The sequence below is a fragment of the Phyllobates terribilis genome, unplaced genomic scaffold (assembly GCF_046119375.1).
Source record: "Phyllobates terribilis strain yellow unplaced genomic scaffold, ASM4611937v1 Scaffold_11__3_contigs__length_659146591, whole genome shotgun sequence".
Lineage (NCBI taxonomy): Eukaryota > Metazoa > Chordata > Amphibia > Anura > Dendrobatidae > Phyllobates > Phyllobates terribilis.
The window spans coordinates 262,675,420-262,687,679 of record NW_027362771.1 but is presented as its reverse complement, the minus strand read 5'-3'; the positions used below and the strand labels follow the sequence as shown (position 1 = coordinate 262,687,679).

At 42.5% G+C, this 12,260-nt stretch overlaps 1 protein-coding gene and 1 long non-coding RNA gene across 2 annotated transcripts in view; one reads left to right on the top strand and one right to left on the bottom strand.

The window, feature by feature from the left end:
- Positions 1-872, top strand: part of LOC141166047 (uncharacterized) — a 37,972-nt gene extending 37,100 nt beyond the window's left edge. Inside the window, exons 2-3 of the long non-coding RNA XR_012251241.1 lie at positions 326-390; positions 745-872. This is a non-coding gene — a long non-coding RNA (uncharacterized lncRNA). The remainder of the gene's footprint in view (positions 1-325; positions 391-744) is intronic.
- The window catches only part of PTPN12 (protein tyrosine phosphatase non-receptor type 12), a 72,279-nt gene that overhangs the window by 41,693 nt on the left and 18,326 nt on the right, over positions 1-12,260 (bottom strand). Inside the window, exons 2-4 of the mRNA XM_073652288.1 lie at positions 6,909-7,017; positions 1,873-1,949; positions 971-1,066 (exon numbers count right to left, since the gene is read on the bottom strand). Of these exons, the coding sequence (XP_073508389.1) occupies positions 971-1,066; positions 1,873-1,949; positions 6,909-7,017 (282 nt within the window). The remainder of the gene's footprint in view (positions 1-970; positions 1,067-1,872; positions 1,950-6,908; positions 7,018-12,260) is intronic.

The window sequence follows — 12,260 nt, the reverse complement described above, 5'->3', positions numbered from 1 at the left end:
TGACTAGATAAAACCTATAGGGTATGTTGCCATTTGCCGTATCACAGTGGAAAATGCACTACAAAAAAAATATTTCACCATGCTTAAGGGTGCCATATGCACCAGAAACGTGTAGGTGCTACATAACATCAGAAAAAATGCACTGATCAGCATCACTATTTAACGCACTTCAATAAAGTCTGGAATTTTTACTCCGTCTCAAGCTGGATCTTCTCTATATCCTTAACGAGAAAGAAAAAAAAAAAAACAAACACTTGAGATTCTTTTCTTTGAAAGAAATGTTGTGGATTTGCTGCAAATTTCACTCCTCAACACTGCAAACCAGAAACCTCCAAGGCGACATACGCAGCATGAAGTGGCACGACGCAGACATGAAACCTACGATGCCAGGTCAGATTATACTGCAGATTGTTTTCGGAGCATGTGAATGAGATCATGAAACCTTATCCACAATGCAGTCATTGTAATACGCAGCAGAAAATCCACTGTGAATACACCACGTGGAACATACCCTAAATAAGACATATAATCTAAATGAACCATCCAATTATCTTTCAAAAAAATATAATATTTTTAGGAGACAATCATTTTACATGGTTTCACATTGTTCTAAGACAAATAAATATATTCTTCCTGAACACATTCTCCATTGAAAAGCTTTGTCTTATTGTACGTGTAAAAGGTTTAACAAACCTGGAATGTATAATCTATGGAAGCTAAGCAAAGCATTCTTACATTTCTAAGGTGGAAACAATCAAGAAGTGGGTCTAGAAAAGAAGAGCATTAACCAGCCCTACACTGCTAATATAGATCGGCTTCTCTTATAATGCACACTAGTAAACCTATAAGGATCCATTCTGAAAAACAGACTGGATCTAGGTAAGCAAAGCTGTATACTATCTTATAGCCTTTATTCTAAATAAAATGAAGACGTCTGCAGGAAACTTAAATCTCAATTCTATTGACTTACCTTCACCTGATATTCCCAAATCATCCTCCAAAAATCTATTACTGTATTAGCTAAAGGCCCCTGTGTTGCTATATATGCTTTAGGGCCATGGACTCCCTGAAAAAATAGAGAATATAATTATGTAAAGCCATATGAACTGTGTATGATAATCTACACATGTACCTGTACATTGTGTACTCAATTGTCAAGTTTCCATTTCCCAAAGTCAATGTTAAAGCAGATCTCTAACAAAATTTTACAATACAAACTGCATTCACTAGCAAATAAATGTTAGACCTGATGAGGCTGGTGTACTAACTTTGAAAATCCATGTCAAAATGGCTAGACAATCCTGATATTAACATTAGCTGGCCTCATAAAATGCTAATTTTAAGATCAGGAAGGATAAGTTTCAAAAGAATATACAGCCATTCTGACATGATTTTCAATGTATGTATACCAGCTTCATAAGGTGTAAGAAATCTATTAGATGTAGTTAGCATTGTAAAGTATAGTAACAGATCCAATTTAAGTTTACCATATTCACCAAGACATAACCAACAGACCCCAATGGAAGGCGTTGATTGTGTCTCATGTGATGAATGAGGAGACAGACTTCATTACAGTGGCAGAGCTACAGAATTGAAGCGCATATGTGAACAGGGCCTAGCCACACACTTTGTACAAAGAACTATGAGCTGTGTAAAAGTCACACAATAGACGCTCATTACTCCCATAGGCATTTTAGTATCACCTATGTGCAGTTACTAGGAAAGTGGAAGCTACATTGTACTATATATAAGTAGAGGCACATGGTACAAGCCAAGCAGAGGCGATCCATCGGCCCTTGTTTTCGCCTTCATGAGGCCGATCAGCATATACCATAACATTGTGTGAACCCAGGCTACACGGACATGGCTTACCTTGATGAAATTTGCATTGATGTAGTCAGATTCATGAGGTGGGATTTTCAGTGCAAGTTTAACTCTACTGTGGTCAACTGTGTGAGTAAGAAGGTTTCACAATGTTAGCACAGAGGAAGAGAAATCTTCAAATACCACGGATCTGGTATCTCGTTTCTCGCTATTACAGGAGCCAAAACTGTAGGAGCCGGCTTGTTTCAGATCCTGAAGGACTGACATTTCACCCTCACACTGCCTGGACAATTGTTATACTTTAAAAACACAAAACATTAAAAACACCACATGTTCTGAAAGTGGGTACCTAATCCCATAATGAAAATGACGCCCAGCACATTACAACTTAAAAGGAAGGTGTCAGTAGGATGAAGCCTCCTAAGCCGCCTATATGGACATGTAGGTCATAGGAAGCTGAATAACATGACACCTTGGTATCTGCGATCAGATGTCTTATTCCAGAGAAATCCACATTTCTCTCATATGTATGTAAACTACCTCTTCCAGGCTCTGGGGTGGATGCTGCCTGGACAAGAACGGCCTCCAGAGCTTGTTTTACATGAAGGGGAGTTACCAGTGTGATGGATGACAGCACTCTGCTCTCACTGCAGAGCTGTGTATAATTATAACTGACACATCTGCAGGTTCCTCTGTGCTTCCATCTCACAGGCAGACAGTTACAATACAGCAGAGCTGTGAGAGCTGCAGCAAATCTTTTTGTAAGGAGACGGTTTAGTTCTACGGTTCTGTGTTAGTTACTTGTCTCACACTGGTAACTCCCCCTTTAATTTATAAGCAGCCCTGGAGTCAGATTTTCATTTAGATCAGTGTCCGGCTCATAGTTCTTAACAGCTCATTTACATATAAGAAAAACACTTCCACACAGGCTCTGTGCACACTGCTCAGTGTTAAAGGTAGATGGACAGCAGTAGTGTAGCTACTGGGGAGAGAGTGGGGGTGGCGGGTGATAGGGCGATTGCCCCGGGACCCATGGTTAGAAGGACCCACCGGGAGCTACCAGTGCCGTTAACTATTTTGGCATGAGAAAGATTTCTCCGGAATAAAACATCGGATTGCAGATATCAAGGTTACGGTTTTAGTCTCCTTTATATAACCTACATGCCCAAACAGACGGCTTAGGAGGGTTCATTCTACTGACAGATTCCCTTTAATGTTAATTTGCATCAAATAGTAACATTTTGTAAAAAAAAAAAAAAAAAAGTCAAAATTAAAGTTTCAGATTAGTGTCAGACCCAGGCAGAGAAAGGCTAAAAAGGAAAGTTCAGGATGTGCAATGTATTTGTTTACATGCACAAATGAAAAGACAAAATGAGATACAGCACCAGCTAACTGATGTGGGGATGCAAAGCTTACCAGGAAAAGCCCAATCCTATAGATACATATAAAAATACATATAAAAAAGGAAAAGCAGCTTTTTTGGAATTGGAGTGCTGCTATTCCTATTTTATATGTACATGCACAAATATCTACATATTTATTAGAACTAGAAGATAATTCTTCATGGTCCAGATGCCAGGAAATATCTGAGTCACAGAGTCCACAAATGTCCCTATGAGTTTTCAGTCCCATATCCTATGTCATCAGTAAGGAGAAGGAGAACATGCAGAGTAGAGCTGACCGTATCCGGCTGGGAGTTTTTTTTTTCTGATGTCACTTGCAGCTTCCCCCTCTCTTACCGACAAAGTCCCAGGAAGCAAACTTTTTATGCTGCCTGACTTCAGAAGTCAATCTTCTCAACGTACGAGAACAGACCAAGTTTCATCAGAGTTTCGTCAGTTTCATCAACGAGACAAAAAAAAAAAAAAGATACAAGAAAGTGGAGCACCACAAATGAATGTACAAACCAACCATAGGTGCTCAGTGCACCATTGGTGTAACCAAGCAGTTCAGTGCACCTTGCTTTCCATGCATCTCCACCCTCTATTGGCTACTGTAAAGCTACTGGCTACTGTCAAGGGGGAGGTGGCGATAGACAGGACATAAGTAGGTGGGAAGATACACAAAACTGTTAAGTCACACCCAGGGTGCACCGAGTGCCTGTGCTTGGTTTGAACAGTCATCTTTCTGCAGGCAGAATCCCTTTAATGAGACACTATTTTATGATACCCTCGTAAAGGTGGAGCTCCAGCATTTAATACTGATGTAAAGCAGCAGTTATAGTCACAATGTATTATAAAAGTCCCTGGCAGTGAAAATATATATTTTTGGGGGGCTCAAGGCTTGGGGCTATACGAAGACTTCATAGTGCAACAACCCAATTTGACAGTATATACTGATGTTTAACACCTAAAGGGGTGTTCCCAACTCAGATTTTCACAGCTGAAAGGGGAATAACGCCATCCAGGCGATGGTCGCCGAAGAGCTTCAGAATCGGACCAGCACAACTAAACTATGCTGTTTTTATAACCCTCTTACAAATTGAGATTTTCAGCTCACTAAGTTACTATTTATTTGTATGACAGATGAGGCTATACAAAACAGCCGAGTATGGCTAGCTTGGCCATTTTTGCAGCTGTTACCAGCAACTGGATGGAGATTTTCCCCTCTACGCTGTGAAATGCTGAGCCGCATTGTCCAAGGAAAAGACAGTTCTTTAATGTCAAAATGTAAAAGATTAAAACGTTGTCAAAGTTGATGTATCAGATCTCAGAAGGGGGCTGGCTTAGACAATAGTCTGAGCCAGCCAAACCCTTGATCAGATGCCAACACAATAACGGGGATAAAAGCTCCTTGCCCATTTTGGAACAAATGCTAAAGCACTGGTTCAGGGCCCAAGAGACAGGGCTGAGACTGAGTCATTAGGGCAGTATTCCAATGGAAACAAGAGAGTCAAGTCTCGGTCCACACTGCCGAGTTACATGCGCTCAGGAGGTATGCGCCCGACACGGTCAGGGTGGATGCCCAGGCATCAGTCCACTATAGGACCCCCTGTTATAAAATGTATACCGCAGTGTCCGTATGTATAGGAAAGTGCAATCTGCTGCGTTTTCCTATAAAGTGAAATGTATGCAGACGCATACCGGCTAGATAGAGAACACACTTTCAACCTTCATCTCGTGACTGGTCACCTATGGAGACGTTACAGTACATGTCTGGGAAAGCTTCCATACATATACAATGGCTACATACATGGATGCGGTGTGCACCTAGACAACATTTTATTACTTTACATTTTGACAACATTCCTCTAAAATTGGATTGTTGCTCTACAAACTTACCATTCAGTCCCATCCTGATTGGGAACAGTGGGGATAGAGAACCACAAATACACTGTAAAAGAATCAGTGGCACCTACGTTATTCCGGCCATATGACTTGTATCGGAGGTACCCAAAAGGTACCCATAATTGTTAGCGGCATGTATAGTATGACACTTGTTTCACACTTGAATTACCAGGAGCCTGACTACTTGGTCGCCCATCGAGTGACAGTCACAGTATTGGAATTTCAGTTTATTCCAGAAAACATGACACAAATGTGAACAGAGTGTAAACACGTCTTCCCTTTCTTTTCCTGCAGTTGTACTGACTTATACTAAAACCCTATGCACCATCACACTACACAATACGCTTATTATTTCTTATATGCTTAAAATCATCCTGACATAGCAATAAACTTTTACTAGATGAAATTTTACCCTCCTCGGAAAGAAGTCTTAGTTTGGCATCTTTCCGGACCGGTATCATTCTTCTACTATGATTAATGGCAAGAGGACTGAAAGGAGAGATGCCATGGTTGACCGGATATCCAACTTTAGCTCTACATGAATTACCAGGGTGACAATGGCATCTGTTATAGCGTCAGAAGAAAGGGAAAAGTGCTCTTAGTGTGGGACCTGTCAATCACGGACCATCCAAGGGAATGAAGGAACAGTAATGTATTTTAAAAAGAAAGGTGTTTCTAAATGGGGCAGACAATAGTATCGGAGGACAGTTACTGCCCCAAAAACAGAATGTGATGCACAAAGGGCTGAAGCTCAGCTTACATGGGAAAAGCTACAGATAAGGGACTTACAAAGAATCTGTCACCAGGTTTATGCTCGCCATCCGATAGGAGCAAACACCTTCATACTATTGTTGGATTTACTGGGCTGATTGCTGTAGTTTTGATAAAACAATCTTATTTGCTGAAGCTCAGCTAGTTCTGTAAATGAAGAGCTCCTGCATTGTGGTCCCTGATATTCATGAACTCATGAGATATCAGTGATATTATCAGGACTACAGCCAGGGCACAGTAAGGGCCCCGTCACACTAAGCGATGCAGCAGCGATCCCGACAACGATACGACCTGTCAGGGATCGTTGCTGCATCGCTAATACATCGCTGGTGAGCTGTCAAACAGGCAGGCTCACCAGCGATGAGGGGAGCAGCGATATCGTGGAAAGAATCGTTCCACGATGTCCTGCTCCCGTTACCAGCCTGCTGCAAGCAGGAGCAGGCTGGTAACTATGGTAAACATCGGGTTACTAAGTGCGCGTGTGCCCCTAGTAACCCGCTGTTTACCATGGATACCACTCTGCTACGGTGCGAGGGAGCCTCCGAGCACCGTAGCAGAGTGGTATCCATGGTAAACAGCGGGTTACTAAGTGCGCGCGTGCCCCTAGTAACCCGATGTTTACCATAGTTACCAGCCAGATCGTTGGTCCCGCTGGTCACACACAGCGATGTGTGCTGGCCAGCGGGAGGCCAACGACCAAAAAATGGTCCAGGACACTTTGCAACGATCAGCGACTTCACAGCAGGGGCCTGATCGTTGCAAAGTGTCACACACAGCGACATCGCTGGTGAGGTCGCTGGTGAGTCACCAAAACCGTGACTCAGCAGCGATATCGCTAGCGATATCGCTATGTGAGACGGGGGCTTTAGTGATGGTGCTGGCATCAGGGTCCCTGTCACTATCGCATGCTGCCCTGAGATTAATAAGCATAAGCCTGGGGACAGATTGAGGAGCATGGACACATTTCCATATGTAGCCCGAGTACCACAACATTAGAGTGCTCACACACAATGTACATTAACTTACATGGCAGAATATCTTTATATCTGTTCTTTTTGACATTTTCTTCTTTTTCTCCAGTGATTGTCGGGTAAATCTTCTCAGTTCTGTATTTTGTGGACAGCCTTCTTAATCTCTGTAAAAAGAGGACATGGATACAATGTTACTGGCAAAATTAAGAGCCTCTACTAAACCATGGTAAAATGTATATGATTAGACAGGATGACGAAAAGCACCAAGTCACAACTGGTAAAATGATTGGATTAGTTTAAGAAGGGAACCGGCACCAAATGTCGTCCTATTGGTCAGGAAAGAATGGGGGAAAAACTTTCAGACGTCAGTGCACAGAAAGGCTGCGGGTCTCCCGACCAAGCTCAGCAGCCTTACAGATACAGAAGAGGTTGTCCACTTTGGACCAGGAGACCTGCGGCCAGTCCGTGCATCGTGGACTGCACTTGGACATCCGAATGAGGCCTAACTGGGAATCTGCTGAATAAAATCCATGGATTCCACAGGAATGAATTTGGCGGTGTCGCTCACTGACAGCCGCCCCTGTATGAGCATGTATAGGGAGAGCGCTTTATAGGACCACCCAGAATGACCAAGGATTTAATATAATAATAATAATAATAATAATAATAATAATAATAATAATGTAATAGATCGATGACCTTTCCACAAGATGGGTTTTCAATAGTAGACGAGTGTGGGTTAACCCTCGGCACCCCCAATCTTCTGACTTGATGTAAACTATGTATAGGGTGGAACACCGCTGTTCCTTCATGCTGTGTACTGGCCATAGCCAGGTATGAAAATCAAAGACATTTGTAGATCACATAGTATCTATTAAGCTTTAATGCACCATGGACTACCAGTTATTACCTAGGAAATTATTTATGCACCACACAGCTCCTATTAAACCCAAGGACCACCAGGGACATTGAAAAGGATGTACATTAGTGCAGCAACATGGCTGGAAGCCAGTTTATTGAAAGAGCAGCATTAACCCTCTATATATATGCAGCAAACAGATCCTGAACACGGGGAATCAACATAGTATACGGGAACATTGTGCAATTTCTCATTACCAAAAGAACATTCGCTGGAACCAGAATAATGTCACACTTTGGCTGCCCAAGAACTTTGCATTGCGCCATGGTGTCATTGTTACATTGGTGGCCAAAGTGTGGGCAGTGATGACCGCAGAAAACGAATTAAGACATCAATTTTAAACTGCATTTTCTTTGGGACCTGGGTAGGGTGTCAATGGACGGGGGAGGGAAATCCGACATGATACAATTTCTATTATCTGATGCAATTTCTGCCAACCCATAAAGAGTGACAATACTTTATTTTTTTAATTTCCATTTGGTAGTGTGGATAATGTGATAGAGACAAAATAGTAAGTAGTAATACACACTTGTTTTATTCTCTGCCATTCTAGCACCTATTAAAATCAGCAGCAGGGAATATGAAAAAAAATGTAAAAAAAAAAAAGTATATATATTAATATACATATACACAATTTTTTATTAGGAAGGTCCTTAAAAACAAACAAAAAATAATAATAATACACCCTTGTTTAATATAAATGGCCAGTGGTGACTGAATTTACGATGTGAATATAAAGGCATGGAAGCGTTAAAGGATTTAAATTGCCAGGAGGATCACTTGACTGTTATCCTATTAAAGATCTAGAGAGCAGCACTGAGGTCACATTATTACTGCAGCAGTGAAGGGCGTCAGCTGAAACATCCAGTGCGGCCGGCACTTCTGGAAAACAAGGCACAAGCCAGTCCTGCTTACTCACTCACACGAGACGGGTGACCAGCTTTTACCACATATGGCATGAAGGATGTCACAGTCAGTGGAACAATTGAGAGCGGCAAAAATATACTTCCTGCTTTCCTAGTGGTCGCACAGCGCAGGCAGTACAAGCCTCCTCTGTGGTCCACACATGAATACTCAGTCATGGAGATTGTAGGGGAAATGTATAGAATACATAGGCGCAAGGTTTCTAGAAAAGCTGGCGACAACCATTATGGCCCTAAATGAGTCATCCTCAGTTTTTATGGACACCTGAAAACGTTTCCATACACAGCAACATAGAGTACAATTATAAGAGAACTTGGGAATTTATATGTATTATTTGTTTGCATTGTTATTATTTTAGGTGAGGAGTGTCACAATGTAGCTAGAGGGAAGTAGAGAAGGGCAGACCACGGGCTCCATGTACAGACCCTCAGATGTCTTGGTGAGGGGCTTGCAGTATAAACCACATTTCACTTCACGTGAACTCCTCCTAATAATCAGCATTTTCTCTAATAAAGAAGTAATGAGTCAAGAAATTAGCAGAACTCACAGCGTCTCCAAAGCCATTGTAATGTCATCCTACAATTTCAGCCCACGCATTACCCAGAGGAAAACCTCAAGCCAAACAGTAACACTAACTGCACTCACTGTGTACGCTTAAAAGAAGAAATCATTCATTTCTACAATTCAACAGGCGGCCTTTGGGTATTTAAAGTACATACATACATACATACATATATATATAAAAATGCACTGACATTCAGAACATACAGTTGTGTCTTACACAACCTATCAATCCGAGAGTTTCCGCACCAATCTGACAATTTCCCCAGTAGCTTATATCCCCTCCACACAAAAATCTAAATAAACCACTATGAATACAGAAGGGGATTTTACTTTACATGGCTCAACATAATCACTCCATCAGCTTAGATGTTCTGCTGGTTTCCATGGGCATTTTAATGTGAAGACAGTCAATCTTCCTCATATTGGAAAATACATATAATGTTGCCTGGACAGATTTACTACATCCATTTTTAGGACCCTGCTTTTAGCAATATTACTCAGTCACCATTCACTCACATTTAGATTTATTACACTCCCCTAAGAGGACTAAGCAGATTAGTCTTGCTATACTCTGTTATAGATCCCTTTCATTGGGCCTCATGCACAGATCTATCCGTACCATGTGGCCGGCTATAGCCCAAGCGGTATTTCTATCGGCCTCCAATTTTATATAGACTCATAAAAATGGGAGGCATTAGGGAAGAACAGCATACTTCTAGCATGCTAAATTATAGAGAGGCAGCACTTGCCACCATATAAGCCCCTTACATGTAGCAATGTGTGTATGGACCTTAAAAATGCATTAGAGAGAACCAGTTATCAGGTCAAAAGTGGCTGGTTTTCCTTCTCCTTCATTCCCGCTACTTCCAAGATTATTCAGTTTTGTTTTATTTTCAATCCAATATCTGGTTCCAGAAATATGGGTCTTTTTATTTGGTGCTAATTTTTATGGTCTGTATCAAGGGGGCTTTGCTCAAAGGATAATAATGCAGAGCAACCTAAAGAGAATGCTGTGAGCCACGCCCTCTTGTAACGCAGAGCAACCTAAAGACAATGCTGTGAGCCACGCCCTCTTGTAACGCAGAGCAACCTAAAGACAATGCTGTGAGCCACGCCCTCTTGTAACGCAGAGCAACCTAAAGACAATGCTGTGAGCCACGCCCTCTTGTAACGCAGAGCAACCTAAAGACAATGCTGTGAGCCACGCCCTCTTGTAACGCAGAGCAACCTAAAGACAATGCTGTGAGCCACGCCCTCTTGTAACGCAGAGCAACCTAAAGACAATGCTGTGAGCCACGCCCTCTTGTAACGCAGAGCAACCTAAAGACAATGCTGTGAGCCACGCCCTCTTGTAACGCAGAGCAACCTAAAGACAATGCTGTGAGCCACGCCCTCTTGTAACGCAGAGCAACCTAAAGACAATGCTGTGAGCCACGCCCTCTTGTAACGCAGAGCAACCTAAAGACAATGCTGTGAGCCACGCCCTCTTGTAACGCAGAGCAACCTAAAGACAATGCTGTGAGCCACGCCCTCTTGTAACGCAGAGCAACCTAAAGACAATGCTGTGAGCCACGCCCTCTTGTAACGCAGAGCAACCTAAAGACAATGCTGTGAGCCACGCCCTCTTGTAACGCAGAGCAACCTAAAGACAATGCTGTGAGCCACGCCCTCTTGTAACGCAGAGCAACCTAAAGACAATGCTGTGAGCCACGCCCTCTTGTAACGCAGAGCAACCTAAAGACAATGCTGTGAGCCACGCCCTCTTGTAACGCAGAGCAACCTAAAGACAATGCTGTGAGCCACGCCCTCTTGTAACGCAGAGCAACCTAAAGACAATGCTGTGAGCCACGCCCTCTTGTAACGCAGAGCAACCTAAAGACAATGCTGTGAGCCACGCCCTCTTGTAACGCAGAGCAACCTAAAGACAATGCTGTGAGCCACGCCCTCTTGTAACGCAGAGCAACCTAAAGACAATGCTGTGAGCCACGCCCTCTTGTAACGCAGAGCAACCTAAAGACAATGCTGTGAGCCACGCCCTCTTGTAACGCAGAGCAACCTAAAGACAATGCTGTGAGCCACGCCCTCTTGTAACGCAGAGCAACCTAAAGACAATGCTGTGAGCCACGCCCTCTTGTAACGCAGAGCAACCTAAAGACAATGCTGTGAGCCACGCCCTCTTGCAATGTAGAGCAACCTAAAGACAATGCTGTGAGCCACGCCCTCTTGTAATGCAGAGCAACCTAAAGACAATGCTGTGAGCCACGCCCTCTTGTAATGCAGAGCAACCTAAAGACAATGCTGTGAGCCACGCCCTCTTGTAATGCAGAGCAACCTAAGACAATGCTGTGAGACACGCCCCCTTCGTAAAGAGCATAAATATTTGCCCTAAATAAAATGGTCTGTATTTAAAAAGAAATCAAATAAAATAAAAAATGGGGGGAAAAAAGGAAACACAGCAGGAATTAAATAAGAGGGAAGGCCACTTTTTTACCTGGTGACATGTCCTCTTTAAAGCTCCATCATACAACTATATCTACTTGGATTAATTTAACCTACCTGTTTAAGAGAATAAATTTGCAAAGGAAAAAATATGTTAATAAAAATCCCAGTCTATCTGAATGCAGACCTGGCATGCATAGAAACAAAAATCAACTGTAGGTAATAGTCGCTGCACGATTTGTTTTCGGATTGAACCTCAGTCGACCACTTCCATGCCATTGTAAATAAAATACATTACAAGATGATGTCTAACTGCAGTCAAACATGACTTCTGTGGAAAACATCCCACTGGTGGACGCTGCAGGAAAAAAATGTAGCAATACTTTATCACCTGATTGGACAGAAGGACGTCTCAAATATTGATCCCATTGTGGATTCTGGCTGTTACTGATAGGGATTGAAATCCTGTGCCAACCCACAAAAGCATCTCACACTTATGTGAATAGTGATGGCCATAAAAAACATTAGGATCTAAGCAGGGCAGGAGCAACTCCGTAAAGA